The following is a 17537-nucleotide window of genomic DNA, read 5'->3' as shown; positions in this document are numbered from 1 at the left end:
TCAACTTCTAGTGGTTGGCAATCACATTTGATTGAGGACGTTATGAAACATCCACAAGAAGGGATTATATACTCTCTACGATGTTTATCGGCAAGGGGACCTCTTACGTTGCAGATGATGGTAGGTTGGATGATGAGTCTGATGTGGATCCACCTCAAAAACCCGCCCCCAATGGTGTAGAAGTTGTATTATTTTCTGAATCGGAGCCTGTTCCATCCGAACCTGAAGACGTTGAAGAGGGTTCAGATGAAGAAGAAGAAAATCCAAGATTCAGGGTGTACTCGTCTCCAACCCACATGCATAATGTCGATATATCGACAGATGATGCGTTGGAGTTTCCAAATCTACCACACAGAAGGCGTGACCGTACAAGTTTGTCATTAGATTCGGGTGAATTAGAAGTTGGTAAGGATTTTTCCAGTAAGGATAGTTTTCTTGGTGCATTGAAACAACATAGCATCAATTACGGGGTTAACTACAATGTGGTTAAATCAAAATCCGAGAAGTTTGAGGCCAAGTGTGCAGTGCAAGACAGTACATGTTCATGGAAAATCATGGCTTTTTTTAGGAAAAAGACAGGCTTGTGGGAGATAAAAAAAGTAGAAAAGTTCACATACATGTGTTGCTGGTACAGTATCACTGGGTGTTTAGGGTTTTTGAGTAATAATGTTATTACTTAATGTTACATTATTTAACATACTTCGTTGACATATGTTTCACTAGATCATCTTAAGATGGATTCTGTATTATAGCTAACTTAATACTACCGATGTTGAAGGCGGATCCCAGGACTTCTGTGTCAGTCTTAATTGTCAATATTCGTAGCCAATTGAGGTACACGCCCTCTTACCGTAAGGCTTGGATAGCTAAGCAGAAGGCGTTAAAAATATGCATAGTGGGTGGGACGCTTCATATAATGAGGTGTGTCGGTGGTGTCAAGTGTTGGAAAGGTACGTCCCAGGTTGTATAATAGACTTTGAAACGGTCTCTACGTACTACAAAGACCGATTGCTCCGTAGATGCCAAGTGTTCAAGCATCTGTTCTGGAGCTTTAAGCAATGCCAGAACACATTTGTGTACTGCAAGCCATTGGTACAAATTGACAGTACTTTTATGTATGGTAGATATATCCATCAGTTATTACTAGCTGTGGCACAGGATGGCGGTAAGAGAATCTTTCCAATTGCGTTTATAATAACACTGGGGGGAGTCAGGTAATGACTAGGATTTATTTCTTTCTAGGTTAAGGAGGCATGTATACCCCCAACCTGATATCTGCGTTATATCGGATCGAGGCGCTAGAATACTAGCCGCAATTGAGCGACAGGAAAGCCTATGGGATCGCACACACCATCGGTATTATCTAAGACACGTTGCGTCTAACTACTACAGGTAATATCGGTCTACCATTGAATGACGGTAAGTGACCAACATGAGTATTTAATCTTTATTAATATAATTTCGTTTGTAATATTCAATTTATTCTGAATGGACTAGTGGTATGTAATTTTCGCTATCAACTTATATTGGCAGAGTACGAGATCAATAAGAACCATTTTCATGAGATGTTAGGGATTTTACTTTCAGTTAACGATCAAGACGCAGACTACTACTGTAACATACCTTTCGAATAGAGGATATAAGCATACGACGGTGGCCTACGATATGGTCATATGACCACAAATCTGGTTGAATGCATAAATTCTGTTCTAAAAGGAACACGTCATTTGTCGATAACCTCGGTTGTGCGAGAGACATATTTTTGTTTGGCAGTACTATTTCTAAAACAAGCAGCGAGTTATAAAGGCTAAATGTATGGAGGCCATGTATGGTTCCTAAAGGTATTGTAAGAAATTAACAAGGTAAAGGCGCGAGCCAACACCATGCACATAGTGCGTCACGATCGTGACAACCTATGGTTTCGTGTGATGGAGTTTGATAGACCGAACCAATGTATTACCGGCGGGCAATATCGTGTACACTTGAGAAATAGGACTTGCGACTGTAAGACGTTTGACGCACTTCGTTATCCATGCGCTCATACAATTGAAACTTGTCAGAATCTCCGTTTGGATCCCATGAGATATGTCAACGAAGTGTACAAAATAGAATACATGTACAATATGTAGAGACACGTATTCCTACCGGTCTCAAATTAACGTAAGTGACTGTCTGTATCGCTTGCTCTATTTAAGTTGTTACTGGATAGAGAATTGTGTCGCAAACCGCAAGGTCGACCTTGTTCGTGTAGAATATATAATAATATGGATATCTGGGAAAGAACAAACCGACGGAAGTTGTGCCGATGGTGTAAGAACCCAGATCATACAATTTGATCATGTCCAAATTGGAATAGTTGATAATTATTGTAATGAAACTATATTGCATTATTTCTATTGACTTATTCAAAAGAACTTCTATTTTATTAAAAATATAAAAATAATTTACTATTAAAATATTAAAAACAACTTTTATTTTATTAAATGAAATAATATAAAAATAGTTTACACAAATATATTATAAAAAATAATGTATGTGCTGGTCGGAATCAATGCTACATAGGGGTGGTCGACGATTATGTGTTGGATTCCTCCTTGGTTTAGCTTCTGGCGGGGGTTGTGGTTGCTCTGGTTGTGGGTGTTGGAAGAATGACCCATCTTGATAGAATAAAGAATGTGGAGGTGTTTGCATCACCCATGGCGGAGGTGTTTGAATCCCATAAGGTGATTGGGATTGGTAATGAGATGAGCTCTCTGACGGTGCCTCGTACGACCCCTCTGGCGATGATGACCTATATATGTCGGTTGAGTTGAAGTTATCAGGAAAAGAAATGCACCAGGCCATGCATTCCAACCTGGTATAGGACTGGAAAAAGGAAATATATAAGGATTATGATACATATAAGGGCTAGGATGCGCACCTGGCATAATTTGAAGGGGTTGTGGTGTGAGTGTTGTTGGTTGAGGCGTTGGGCCCAGTGATTGTGTGGGCGCTGTTGATGGGCCCGTGCCGTCATCCCTTCTCATTAAATTTAAAGGGACTCATCGTTCTCTTTCGACACGAGTTTGTCAACACCTTTGCTCTTCCGACAGTAAATATAGTTTGTCGTGGATCCTAAATCATGGCATGTAATTTGACGCGCATGCAAATTCTGGAACAATGATCGGTTCACGAGTAGGTATATAATCATACCAATTTTTCCAAATTTTGATATATTCTGAGAAAAATACCGACCAATTCGTATTCGTTTGCTGTAAGTCAATTTTGTGTTCTTTATCGAGCACCTCAGGTGCCTCGAGAATCAGTTGTCAGAATCCATCTGGAATTACTGTCAAATGTTTAGATTTTGAAAGAATTCATCTGGAATTACTGCCCGAATTACCGGATCCTCGTATGGTGTCCATTGAAACTATATGAACGTGATAAAAATATTAGTTATATACATAATACTAAATACTAAATATGAAATGACTATTTTATGTATATATATATTTTATTTAATACTTACTTGCGCTTCCGACCGTTGGTCTAATAGAAGTCGTATATCTTCAAGAGCTGTAAGTATTCCAACATAACTCGCCGGATGGTTCCACCTAATTATATCAAATTTTAGTATACAATTTTATTTTAAATCTATGTAATAATTGTAAAATCAAATAAAAATTTTACCTTGTTATGAGTGAGAATGTATATGGGTGGTTCACTTGAGGACGTAAAAATGGAAAGCGAAACCAAGCCCATGACTGTAGTAGTGATAGGCAACCTCTAATTTTGGCTTTATTTGGTGGCGTCGCCCCGCACATCTCCCGGTACAATGTTGCCAACACGGAAGACCCCTAACTAAATTCGCCAGCTGCTCTAAAATCAACAAGTTTCAGCAGCCACCATAGATGTACAAGGTTTCGTGACAAGTCTGACATCAAATAACCTTCAATCATCTCAAGGATGTATGCATGAGCATATCGTATTCTTTCTACTTCAGTCGAATCATTCTCCGGCTCTGAAAATGTGTTTCGTAACCAGACCATCTCGATCCAACCTCCGCAAATATTATCCGGAATCGCACCTAAAAAATCGTAGCATATGGCTCCCCAATCAGCAGATTGAACAGACCTAGTGAGTGCGGATCCATCCACCGGCAATCCTAATTGTAACTTCATGTCCTCTAAAGTGATAGTACACTCTCCGCATGGAAGATGGAATGTGTGCATCTCAGGTCTCCACCTCTCTATTAACGCACTGATGAGTTTCGGGTCCAACTTGCACCCTCGGCCTATAATGGCCACATGCCAAAAACCCTCTTTCCTTAAGTAATTTTCTATCAACGATGATAGGGGACCAGGCATATTACGAATATAACATTGTAACACCCGATCTACAGACTATTATAAAAAATTATAAAATACAAATTAATTAAAATTACATAAATGAAAAATATTAAATAATATTCAAAAATTAAAATTAACCCTTGCCATTTTCATTTGTTCGACAGAGATATGTTTATGATCGAGACGAATTAATTCCCCGGCCATTGCTAACACGATCAAATATTTTTGAAATTATAAAAATAATAATACTAATTTAGAAAAAAATTAAAAGGAAATAATTAATTAAAGAGAGTTTTGAGAAATTTAAGGAGAAATTTGAGAGTTTTGAAAAATTTAGGGAGAAATTTAAGAGTTTTTTGCCAAAATTTGAAGAAATATTGTGTGAAATAATAGGGGGATTTTTATACTTTTTTTTAACCGTTGGACTCTCCAACGATCAAAAAATAAAATAGCCGTTGGAAACATGGCGCAAAACGTGCCCCTGGGGAGCGATTTTGCCACGTCAGCAAAGCGCGTCCGCGTCAGCGCGACGCGTCCACGTCAACACGTTTTGTGCTGACATGTTAAAATCGCGTCTCCAATGATGCGTTTTGCTGAAATTTCACGTTAAAACGCTTCTACGTGAACGTATTTTGCCAAAATCGGTCATTTCCAATAAATAATATAAAAATTAACTCATTTCCGTAAATATACTTAGAAACGAGGCTTTATAGGTAAATTAGTCAGTTTTACTTGAAAACCGATACGAAATTAGTTAGCACAATTGCCCCGATTGTGACGTGGGTCTTGGTTTTTCCATTCATGTTTGCATAGTTTTACTTTTCTTGGAGAAAATACGTATGGCATTGGCCGCTCAGCCGGAATAGATTTTTATATTGATATTATTGTGAAGGTGCCCAAATCATCACTCAACTCAATTATCATAGTGAAAACAAACAAGGGCAATTATTTATAAACTCAGTTCTTACCCCTGGGGGAGAAGTAAAAAGAAAAAGGGGCAATAACCAATATCTCTCAAATTTGGTTAGTTATCTTCCTCAACTACCAGACAATTCAAATAAGCTCATAGCGTTTCCGTTTAGCAGCCGCAGTGATGGCAACATCGTCAAGTTCATCGGTGATGTCCGCAATCCTTGTCCCTCATAACCGATGGGACTCTTCCAGTTCCAGAGGCCGGAGAAGCTTAGTTAGGGTTAACATTCCTGTTCCCGCCGCTTCTGTTCCTTTGGCCCGTTTCCATCCAACCGCTGCTGCTGCCCGGTAATCTCTTGTTTTCCTTCCTCTTCATCTTTTTCATGTTGAAGCATCGGACTTGCTTCAATTTATCTTTTTACAAGTAATAATGCTATCTCTCAATTCTCAACATAGCAAACCCTTGCCTAAAATGGGATATTTTGGTGCATGAAGGTGGCTAGGTGATCTTAGAGATGGAAATTCTATTGAGTTGGCATACCATAATAGAAATAATAATAGTATGAGGCAGATGAAGCTGAAGAAGAAGAAGAAGAGCGATGCTCCCAAAGCATGGAAATGGAGTACCTCTGTCTCACACTCACAGCAGTTAAAGAAGTGGATCCCATGCTGTTCCTCCCTTAGCCGCAACTGCTACGGCGAGACAACCCCCTTTCCTCTCCCAAAATCTGCGCAACCATTTTTTCTCCATAAATCTCGTTTTCCTCTCGCTACCCACACATTCAGCACTTCTGTAAGTATTCGTATCTTGAGCTGCTTTCAACTTCTTCAGTGAGAAAAAAAAATGAAAAAGGTCCCTGAGTGTCATTTTTATTCAATTCGTTAATCTTGTTAAGCAATTCTTTCAGGGCAAGCGTTTCTGTCCTCCATGTGCTACTGTTGGTCCAGATGAACCACATGCTGCAAGTACTACCTGTCCGGATGGTCTTCTGGAAAATCAGGATTTTGATTCATTATATCCTCAATTACAAACATCTGAACTAGAGGAGTTTTTATCCACTGAACTTCCTTCCAACCCAAAGTTACATCGAGGACAATTGAAAAATGGCCTTCGCTACCTTATTTTGCCAAATAAAGTTCCACCAAACAGGTATAATTCCCTCTCAACTTTAGCGGCCTCATGTTTTTAAGGATGTAAAAGAATTCTTAGATAAAATCTTACTCCATCTTGATTAGCATTTAGAAGTGCATGTTTGAATGTTTATTTTCCCATTCTTCTTGGGTGTTAAAATTATTAAATCAAATGAGCTTAATTTACTAGTTCTCTTCAATTCTTAGATGTAGATTGTAATAAGAATTGATAGTTATCTTGAGTTTCAAAATCAGCTTCTTTTACATCTTAATGGTTTTCAGGATGTTGAATTCTCAGTACTTGTGATGTGTTTAAATATCCAAAAACTTCAAATTTGACTCTTAAATACTAACATACTGAAATAGGAGGCATTTTTCAACCGACCTACTTCATGCGGATGAGACATTATTCTGTGTTTCTTGCATTTACATGGTAATATTTTAAAATAACTTTAGGTTTGAAGCACACATGGAGGTTCATGTGGGATCGATTGATGAGGAAGATGATGAGCAAGGAATAGCTCATATGATTGAACATGTTGCATTCCTTGGAAGCAAGAAACGTGAAAAACTTCTTGGTACTGGGGCTCGCTCTAATGCTTACACTGATTTTCACCATACAGTTTTTCACATCCATTCACCTACTTGTACCAAGGTTTGTCCTTGTCCTTTTCTATAGAATTACTCTTCAACATTGGCTTTCAGACTCAGTTGTATTACCTTTGCTTCTTTGCTTGCCTTAGGGATTTAAGTTCTTGTGTTTTGCCACTTTTTGTATATATATGTATTTTAATCTTTGCCATGTGCTTTATATTTGTATATTTATTTCTAATATCTGTTTTTCTTCTCTCCTTGAACAAGTATAATTTGTTTCAGTATAGCTATTTTACCTTTCTGCATTTGCCTAACAATCTGTGAAAAGATTAATGGAAGAATTCTCTGTTGATATTTTCAAACTGACTATTGGCTGAAGGGGTTGGTTTATACCTACAATATGTTTCTTGTATATTTGACGGTGAATGACTTGTTTACTAGGATGCTGATGAAGATTTACTTCCACTTGTTCTGGATGCTTTGAATGAGGTATGAAACTCAACTACATCAAAGTCTTTGTTTTGAAAGATAATTTGGCCCAATATAAAGATAAGGACTTAGTGCTGATGCAATTGCAGCTGGACTTCTTCTTTCCCATTTCCCACCCCTCCCACCTGTCCCTAAAAAGAAGTCTATTAAGCACAGTAAAGAAATTTCAGCTTATCATTCCTGTTTCATTCATACAGATAGCTTTCCATCCGAAATTCCTTTCTTCGCGGGTTGAAAAAGAGAGGCGTGCTATACTTTCAGAATTACAAATGATGAATACAATAGAGTACCGTGTTGACTGTCAGGTGCTACTAAGGGTGATACTATGGTTTGGTTGCTTATTATTCTAAGTTTGCTTGAGTTCTAATTTATCACTATTTCTTTCTTTTAATGCAGTTATTACAACATCTGCATTCTGAAAATAAGCTAAGCAAAAGATTTCCAATTGGATTAGAAGAGCAGATCAAGAAGTGGGATGCAGATAAAATAAGAAAATTTCATGAACGGTGGTATTTTCCAGCTAATGCAACTTTGTACATTGTGGGGGACATTGATAATATCTCAAAGACAATAAATCAGATTGAAGTATGGCACAAGCTGTTATTATTATTTCTTGTGTCTTGTCCTAAGAAACAGCATTGAGGTTCTTGACTGCAACATTTGATTTTATGCAGGCTGTTTTTGAACAAACTGGCCTTGAAAATGAGACGGCCTCACCGCCTACTTCTAGTGCATTTGGTGCCATGGCAAATTTTCTAGTTCCGAAGCTCTCAGCTGGGTTTGCTGGAAGTTCATCTCATGAAAGATCATCTAATTCTTCAGATCAATCTAAAATTCTTAAAAAGGAAAGGCTTGCTGTTCGTCCTCCTATAAAGCACAATTGGTCTCTTCCTGGACATAATACCAACATGAAGCCTCCACAAATATTTCAGCATGAGCTGCTTCAAAATTTTTCAATTAACATGTTCTGCAAGGTTTGGAAAATTAAGCTTATTTAGTGAATTTTTTATTAGATTTTCTAAAGTTAAAATCTTCATATTCTTTTTATTTTCATAGGAATACATGTTGATGTTCTGCTGTTGTGCTAAGACTTTGGGCTAAAAATGCCTGCTGTTTTGCTCTAATTTTAGATTAGTAAGGGTCCCTTCTCTGCAGCTTTAGTTTTATTGTAATTAGGAATGTGCTTTATCAAAGGTGCTCTTACTGGTTCATAACATATGATTTGGCATGTAAGTAAGAGCATCTTAGGTAAGCAGGAAAAAGGCAGTTCATGCTTGGTTGATCAAATGATTCTTCTAATAAAAATTTTAGATGCCTTTATTTTCCGTTCATGTAGAGTTTAATTGTACTGACATTCATTCTCTCATTAATTATCTCCTACTATTCCCAGAAAAAAAATTACTGTCCTAGTAGTTGTACAGTGTTTCCTGGTGCATTGTTCGTTCCTTCATTTATGTATGATAGTCCGTCTTCTCCCTTGTTAAATTGTATTGTTATTCACCTACATGAAACTTTAACAACTAGACCTAGGTGTGGCATTAGACTCGGTTATTGTGTTGTAAATCACTAAATCTTTGTGCAGATTCCTGTGAGCAAGGTTCGAACTTTCAGAGACTTGAGAAATGTTCTGATGAAAAGGATATTTCTGTCTGCCTTGCATTTTCGTATTAATACAAGATACAAGGTGTGGTGATTCTCCAACTCCTTTTCACCCCTCCAGCTTTATTACCTAGAAAACTTGCCTTTATATCTAAAATGCGTTGGTGTATGATTAATTCTGAAATTACCCTTTATCATGCTTCCTTCATGTTGCACAAATAAAGCTTTATTTAGTCCCAATTTGCATGCAATTGCTGTTCCCTACCTTATTTTGCGACTGAGAACAAATTAACCATAGTGGCAATTTTCATCTCAATTTTATTTAGTTTAGCACTGTGTTTATGTTGCTATCCATTTTTAACTCGAATAATAATGTCAAATGGGTTATTATTAACTCGTGGGGGTTATAGTATTAGGTATATGGGGTAGATTACTAATTTTAAGGAATGGTTTACCAGGAAATTTAACAGTGGCAAATTACAATGATTTTTTCCCACAAATGGGGTCAAGTTAACTAGAAAATTCATACTATATCTTCTGTGCTTTTTCTAGAATTTCAACCTTTGTTTCTGTGATCTGCTTTTGCAAGTCATTTTGAGTGGCAAATCATTACATCTGAATTGAAGTTGATCGCCTAAAGCAGTACAACATAAAAGTTGAATTGCACATTTTGTTTATTGCCACCCACCATACATCCCACTTCCAAGTCACAAGAATAACATAAACATTTCTTTTGAAACTTTGGGCTAATCTATGGCATTTCCAGAGTTCAAATCCACCGTTTACTTCAGTTGAGTTGGACCATAGTGATTCAGGAAGGGAAGGATGCACTGTCACAACTCTTACGATCACAGCAGAGCCCAAGAATTGGCAGAATGCAATTAAGGTTGCTGTTCAAGAGGTTTGTGTTTCCTATCGTTTACAATTTCTTCTATTTTCTTCTGTTGATTCATTCTTCATTGGTGAATGGTGTGGTCGAGTAATTATCCTGATGCTCTTGTTGGAATAACAATGGGTTAAATAGCACAATGTTCTCCTGCTGTTACCTCCCAACTTTTCCTTCCTTGTGTGTTTATTATGGGGTGATGATAGAATATTGTTTTGATTGATTCAACATCAAATGGCTTTGAATCCTAATATATTCTGTTGATCACAGGTTCGAAGGCTCAAGGAATTTGGTGTTACTAAGGGTGAATTGACTCGCTATATGGATGCATTGCTAAAAGATAGTGAACAGCTGTCAGCAATGATTGACAATGTATCATCAGTTGACAATTTGGATTTTATTATGGAAAGTGATGCACTGGGCCATATAGTTATGGATCAGAGACAAGGACATGAGAGTTTGATGGCTGTTGCTGGAACAGTTACTCTTGATGAAGTAAGTTCATTGATAATGATCTTAGCCTCTGTCAGTGTTCTTCATGCTTTCTGTTCTCCCCATAAGCTTCCTTTTTTTTTTTTTTTCTTTTCTGTTTTAATAAGGCATATTTGCTCCATATAGTTGAGCTTATGAGCTAGGGAAGTGGAACTAATGTTGGTTTAAATCTGTTAATAGGATGTTTTGGAACAGTCCTGCAGACAATTTTTCTGTCTTTGTGAAAATTGTGCATCTTGGATGTATACTGTTAGTTTCACCATGGCTTTTAGTTAACATTGCCTGTAATGCTCTGTTTTTGTGTCCCCTGCATACCATAACAGAGCTAGTTGCTATGATTTAAAGGACTATAATTCTTAAATTCCTTTGTTCTAGTCAGTTGCGCAAAACTTAATTTAGCGCAAAGATTTTATTCATTCCTTGGAAAGAAATATCAAGTTGGTTTATAGATGTGGGTTTTCCATGTAGTGCTAGTGCATGAGACAGGTGTAACTTTAAACATGTCATTTTTCTCGTTTCTTGGCACATAACATCACAATTTTAAATTAAAACAAATTCCTTACATGCTTTTTTTTGACTGATCTGTCATGTAGGTCAACTCTATTGGTGCTCAGGTATTAGAATTTATCTCTGATTTTGGAAAACCTACTGCACCCCTACCAGCAGCAGTTGTTGCGTGTGTTCCGAAGAAAGTCCACATTGATGGCATTGGTGAAACTGAATTCAAGATAACCGCAAGTGAGATCATATCTTCTATAGAATCAGGATTGAAAGAACCTATTGAAGCTGAGCCTGAGGTCTTCTTCTGTACCTATATTAAAATATTAAATTCCACTCTGAACTGTGTTTGCTTATATTATCTTTGCAGAAGTATATTCAAGGAAGGTCACTACTAAATTTCTTTTTTTTTTTTCTTTTCTGCAGCTTGAGGTGCCGAAAGAATTAATATCTCCACAGCAGTTGCAGGAGTTAAGAATGCAGCAGAAGCCTTCTTTTATTCCTCTTAGTCCTGAAATAAATGTCACAAAATTGCACGACAAGGAAACAGGGATTACTCAATGCCGTCTTTCTAATGGAATTCCTGTAAATTATAAAGTATGCCTTGCATTTGTTTCTTTTAGTTACTTTTTTGACCAATTAAAAAGGAATAATGGTTATTTGGGTCTATAGTACTATCTGATATGTGTGGATTTGAGTCTTTTGTTTTTCCATGTAGTTTTCGGAAGATTAAGCCCTGATCTACCAAATAAATCTTACGTTTCTGCTTAATGTTTCTATGTTGTGTGTGTTTGAATTTGTTGGTTGAGATGTCTTATCCTGAGTTATTCCTCAACTTTTCTTTTTTCCTTGACAGTAATTTCTTGTTGAGGCAAGTAGATTCTTGGATTACGAAATTTAGATGATAATTCTTTACAAATCTCAGATTCAAAATGTGTATCTTTGCATGAAGACCTCAACTAGGTGCTATTTGATTGGCTGATGAGATTTGATTTCTATTACACTCATCATGGATGTATTAAATGAGTTTAGAAACAACAGTATGTCTGGTCGGCTCCACATGTCTTTCTCTCACATGGAATTGTTTGAAAATTTATTCATATGAAACCTTTTTCTTTGTTTAGATATCAAAGAATGAAACCAGGGGAGGTGTAATGCGTCTCATAGTTGGTGGGGGAAGAGCTGCTGAAACTTCTGGTTCTAAAGGAGCGGTAGTAGTTGGTGTCCGAACTCTCAGTGAAGGTGGTCGAGTTGGCAACTTCTCAAGGGAACAGGTCATTTTTTTTCATGTTCTTATTACTTCTTAAATAGATAATTTGAAAAAAGCTGTGAAAATGATTATTTTCTTGGCTTAATGGGTTCAACTTTTTAAATAGTATTTGACTGGGAAAAAAGTATGGAAATGCATGTTGAGTGATGATAAAATATTTGGTCTTTTTGCTAAAATGAAAAATTGAGGATCACTTCCTATTGATCTCTTTTGCAAAGATCATACATTCATTTCTCTCAGCTCTATCAATATTCAATAGTGATTTGTTATAACTTGGTCCATTCCCATTGCTACTATTTTCACGCTGTTATAATCTCACTAAAAATTCTCAGCCTCTTTGCCCACCTATTATTTTTCTTGTGTGTGTTTTGATGTGATTACCAGGTAGAACTTTTTTGTGTGAATCACCTGATAAATTGCTCCTTGGAGTCCACTGAGGAATTCATTTCGATGGAGTTCCGTTTTACATTGAGAGACAATGGGATGCATGCTGCTTTCCAGTTACTTCATATGGTGCTTGAGGTATCACCATGTTGATAATTATATCTATACATGTTGATATTTTCTTTTTGTTTACTAGTTATCTAGTGTAAGAAACATATTAATGCTGGGAAAGGGTCGGTCCTTTGTGGAAACTTGATTTTCATCATAAAATTATGATATAATGATCTTGTGTTGTAATAAATGAGGGCTTCTAATTTGCAGCATAGTGTCTGGCTTGAGGATGCATTCGATAGGGCTAGACAACTGTATTTGTCTTACTATCGGTCTATTCCAAAGAGTTTGGAACGCTCAACTGCTCACAAACTCATGTTGGCAATGATGGATGGTGATGAGCGCTTTGTTGAACCTACTCCAAAATCATTACAAAATTTAACACTCAAATCTGTAAAAGATGCTGTGATGAATCAGTTTGTAGCTGATAATATGGAGGTAAATATTCACTCTCAAATCTTCACACTGTAGCTGACATTCAAAATGAGCTTTCTTTTAATCTAAATCTGTTTGTCTTCTTTGTTCAGGTAAGTATTGTAGGGGACTTCTCACAGGAGGAGATTGAGTCTTGTATTCTGGATTATCTGGGAACAGTTAGAGCATCAAGAGACTCTGAAAGAGAGCCTGAATTTAGTCCAATCTTGTTTCGAACTTCTCCATCTGACTTGCAGTTTCAACAAGTGAGACCATTTCTCGAGTTATAGCAAAATTTTTTTTCTGAAGATATTTCTCAAGTTATAGTTACATCATGTATTTGGGAAAATTTTCTGGAATTGTTCTGTGCATTTATCCATGCATTCTTTTGGTTTCTTCGTAGAAATTCTTTACATATGCTTTTCTTCAACCAGATGCTTTTATTTTCTTTCAAATAGGTATTTTTGAAGGACACCGATGAAAGGGCTTGTGCATATATCGCAGGCCCTGCACCTAATCGTTGGGGTTTTACAATTGATGGGAAAGACCTATTGGAGTCAGTTGCTGATATTCCAATTACTGATGGTGAGTTCCCTAATGATGTGTAGAAATTTGATATTCTTTTTCCATCCAAGTCTTTAGCTCCTTGGACTGCTAGGGAGTGCAAGCTGTCATAGTGTCCTATATTAATTACTAATATAAGAACAATTAGAAGGTTTGAAGAGCTGTAACTTAAAGCCATGCCATCAAGCTTGCTGTTGAGTGGATTAAATTGTAAGATGTATGAATTGTGGTAACCAACTGAACATTGGTATGAATGTGATTTATGAGCTCCTTGTAAAGGTTCTAGTCAATCACTGAGAACAGCTTGAGCTTAGTCATTGGAGGATAACATGGTTTAGGCTTTATAACTTGCTAGGTCAGTGGTGGTTGAATTTGGGGCCTTAAGTCAGTGTTAGAGTACGTGCCTGCCAGTCTGAGCTCCCACATCATGCTGGTAAGATCTTGTTTATGTGGCGTGGAACTGATTATGACTGAAATGTGAAGTCTTGGTGAGGATATCAAGGATTTAAGTTGATGGGTCTGCAATACTCCATCGCATATTGAACGTGAATGTGAAAATTAAGACTCACATATGTGTTATAGTCAATTACTTGTAACAACTTGAGTTCTATATTTTGAGAGCCACATAAGCACAAAACAAAAGTTTCTTAGATCTGGATCACTACAGTTGATGTCAGTGCATCTGACAATGTGAGCTCTAAGCCTCTAACATTGCACTGGTATGAACTTGGTTCTTGGTTCCTGTAGTGTGGGTCTTGATCATGATGTCTGGTCATGATGATACTCATGTAGAGTCCATCACACATTGGATATGAATGTGAATGATCAGACCCATGTAACGGTTCTAGTTAACCAGAAACAACACTTGAGCTTAAGCTTAAGCTTTTGAGAATCATGTGGCCACTGTTGTTCTGACCTGGGTCTTTAACAATCTTGCATTTTTTGCAAACAGAGCAATTCCATTTCTTAGCAGCTTGTGCATTGCCATTTAGTCTATCTTTCTATTTGCCTTTGCTTTGTCTTTCCCTTCCTATTATAACATAGTTGAGGATTTGACCTGGTTCCATAGAGGGAAGAATGGTAGGAGTCCCGGAGGGAATTGAGAGTGCTCTTTACCAAGCTTCTCTTAGATAAAGCAGGATTTTATTGTGCTGTGAGATGCCAAAGCTGGCTATCGATACTTCTATGTCCCATGTTTTTGGTTTCTTTGCGAGCCAAAGGGTGCTCATTTATTGTCTGAGCCAATGGATCTGGTAGTAATGCAGAATACAAGTTAAGTAACTTTGAATGGTTTTTAAATGAAAAAAATTATATATATTCTTAAATACTTGTGTCAAAATGAGATGTATTTTCCTTGAAATTAAAAAAAAAAAGTACTTTTCATCTCTCATGGCTGGTCATTTACTTTGCAGAAGCACAACTCCATTCCGAGGAGGGAAACAATGATCAGAAGGATCTGCGAAGAAAGCTTCGTGAGCATCCACTTTTCTTTGGCATAACAATGGGGCTGCTAGCTGAGGTTATAAATTCTAGGTAATTCTTCTTAGCCAACTGCATATATTGAGCAAGTGAAGCTGCATTGATCACAAATGCACATTTTTTAGTGGCTGCCAGATGATCAATTATTGATTGCTGTGACAGCTTGTACCTTGTTTCGCTGTTAGATGTCACAAGTCCTGAGCGTTGAAATTGCAATCAAGACTGTTAGGATTATTCACTTGCAATTGTTAGTTAAAATAATAAAAGTTCTGTTCATGTAATAATAAAAGTTCTGTTCATGTTTTAAGTGTTTCAAGTTTTTACTCTTCTGGGGCATCCTTAACAAATCCATACATCTTTGGGAATTATCTAATACAAATTCTGCCCTACTTGACACAGGCTTTTTACAACCGTCCGGGACTCCCTTGGGTTAACATATGATGTATCATTTGAGTTGAACTTGTTTGATCGACTTAAGCTTGGATGGTATGTCATATCTGTAACATCAACTCCAAGCAAGGTGCGCAATCAATCGACGGATAGATCTGCATTCTTTTGTTGTTTTTGCGGTTGTTGTTGTCTTTTTTACCTCATCACCAATTTTTGGGATTAACTTCTAGGTATATAAATCTGTTGATGCTTGCAAGAATGTTCTTAGAGGTTTGCACTCCAACAAGGTTGCTCCACGGGAACTGGAGAGGGTTAGTTCTTATACAACTATTATGACTTAATGAGTTATTTTATGTTACCAAGTAACTGGAAATTGTTATGAAAGAATGTGGTTCAGGTTAAAAAAAAGCAGAATTTACAGTTTTACTTAGACAAGCTAGCTGTCATTTGTTGAAGTTTATAAAAGCAATCCCTAAATCTACAGGCAAAGAGGACTCTTTTAATGAGACACGAAGCAGAAATAAAGTCAAATGCATATTGGCTAGGATTGTTGGCTCACCTACAAGCTTCCTCGGTTCCTAGAAAGGTGAAATGAAATTAGATAGTTCAGTGTTATGTTATATTATGTTACTGTTATATTCTTATTTTCCAAATCCCAATACTTGAGATAATTTTTATGTTTGAAACTTATTTTGATGTGTAAAAGGTGGACCAAAATTTGTTGATTCTTACCAGTCTCATGGTGATGGTAATAAATTCCCAATTTTTTTTATTTTTTGGAATTCAGGACATATCATGCGTCAAAGAGCTTACTTCTCTATACGAGGCTGCTTCTATTGAGGACATCTACCTTGCTTACGACCACCTGAAAGTGGACGAAGATTCTTTATACTCATGTATTGGAATTGCAGGGGTTAATGCCGGTGAAGGTGCTATGGGTGAGGATATGCTTCAATTTAAATGCCTTGAACCTGATAAAAATCTTAAAACCAATGAGCTAGATTGTGGAAATTGGATTATAGGCAAAGTTGGACATGGGTATGAAATGCCATGGACAATATGTGGATAATTAGGACATGGAAACAAGGAATAAATAATATAATAATATAATAATTAGATTAATTTTTAGTAACAGTATAGGCAATATGCCTCACATTTTCTCGATAGTTAAAAGCAGTTATTATCACAATTTCTTAAAAGTTAATTTTATACTAAATGTGATAATATGTGGGTAACAGTATTCTGATAATAACCTGTGGGTTATTTTCCCTTGATTTGGTTGGATGAACTTGTGTGCAGCTTCCTTAGAAGAGGAAGAATCAAACGAAGGGTTTCAAGGAGTTATTCCTGTAGGGCGTGGTTTATCTACCATGACAAGGCCAACAACATGAACCTCTTTGATGCCATTTGCTGTTGTGTCGGCAAAAAGGTGGGTTTAAAGCAACGATGGGAAATCTCTCCCAAGTGGAAGCGTTGAGGAGGATTATTCGAGGATCAACGCAACAAATTAATATGGAATCAAGCCAACCATGAAGATGCTGCTATATGTATGTCAATGTCACACATTGAAATGTAATTACATGATTTTGATACCAACAGGCTTTGTATTCTTTGGGAATTTTGGCTGAATAAAGCTCCTAATCAAATAGATATTAGGAAAAATAATGATTTCAGACCTCATTTTGCAGGACGTATAGCATGCATATGGTGTGGGTTTTCGTTTCACAAGTCACTCTTGTATTCTGTCTGCAGTTTTGAGTCAAGTTGGTTGGTTAGTTCATAACTTCTTCCCCTTATCCAGAAATATAAAAGGGCTTAATACCTATTGACCTATGTACAATGGGTGAATTCTCGGTTTGGTTAGCTCGGTGTGTCAAATGTTAATTTTGTTTTAAAATTTTTTTCTAAGAAATGTTAAAAATTTAAAAAGATTATAAAAAAAAAAATCAAAAGCATCTCAAAAATTAAGAATTTGTTTCTAAATATATATATTTTA

At 36.8% G+C, this 17537-nt stretch overlaps 1 protein-coding gene across 1 annotated transcript; it reads left to right on the top strand.

Annotated features, from left to right (window-relative positions):
- The first annotated feature begins 5205 nt into the window (after positions 1-5205).
- On the top strand, positions 5206-17221 carry LOC107922130 (stromal processing peptidase, chloroplastic). The gene is made up of 24 exons (XM_016851982.2): positions 5206-5588; positions 5736-6033; positions 6149-6390; positions 6828-7026; positions 7407-7454; positions 7652-7759; positions 7851-8039; positions 8129-8428; positions 9037-9138; positions 9820-9954; positions 10210-10434; positions 11025-11228; positions 11356-11526; positions 12054-12203; positions 12584-12721; positions 12905-13132; positions 13222-13374; positions 13567-13693; positions 15085-15205; positions 15551-15671; positions 15772-15852; positions 16026-16127; positions 16329-16479; positions 16841-17221. Exons 1-24 carry the CDS (start codon positions 5422-5424, stop codon positions 16930-16932), a joined length of 3852 nt encoding a protein of 1283 aa, XP_016707471.2. The 5' UTR covers positions 5206-5421; the 3' UTR covers positions 16933-17221.
- Positions 17222-17537: the final 316 nt, after the last annotated feature.

Source organism: Gossypium hirsutum, chromosome D01, assembly GCF_007990345.1.
Source record: "Gossypium hirsutum isolate 1008001.06 chromosome D01, Gossypium_hirsutum_v2.1, whole genome shotgun sequence".
Classification (NCBI taxonomy): Eukaryota; Viridiplantae; Streptophyta; class Magnoliopsida; order Malvales; family Malvaceae; genus Gossypium; species Gossypium hirsutum.
This window is presented reverse-complemented; position numbering and strand designations above follow the sequence as displayed.

What these genes read in the sequence shown, in the direction of transcription:
- LOC107922130 (XM_016851982.2), top strand. Translation starts at nt 5,422, where the DNA reads ATGGCAACATCGTCAAGTTCATCGGTGATGTCCGCAATCCTTGTCCCT. An exon ending in CCAACCGCTGCTGCTGCCCG is followed by an intron (nt 5,589 to 5,735) that starts GTAATCTCTTGT and finishes TGGTGCATGAAG; the next exon opens with GTGGCTAGGTGATCTTAGAG. An exon ending in AATAAAGTTCCACCAAACAG is followed by an intron (nt 6,391 to 6,827) that starts GTATAATTCCCT and finishes AAATAACTTTAG; the next exon opens with GTTTGAAGCACACATGGAGG.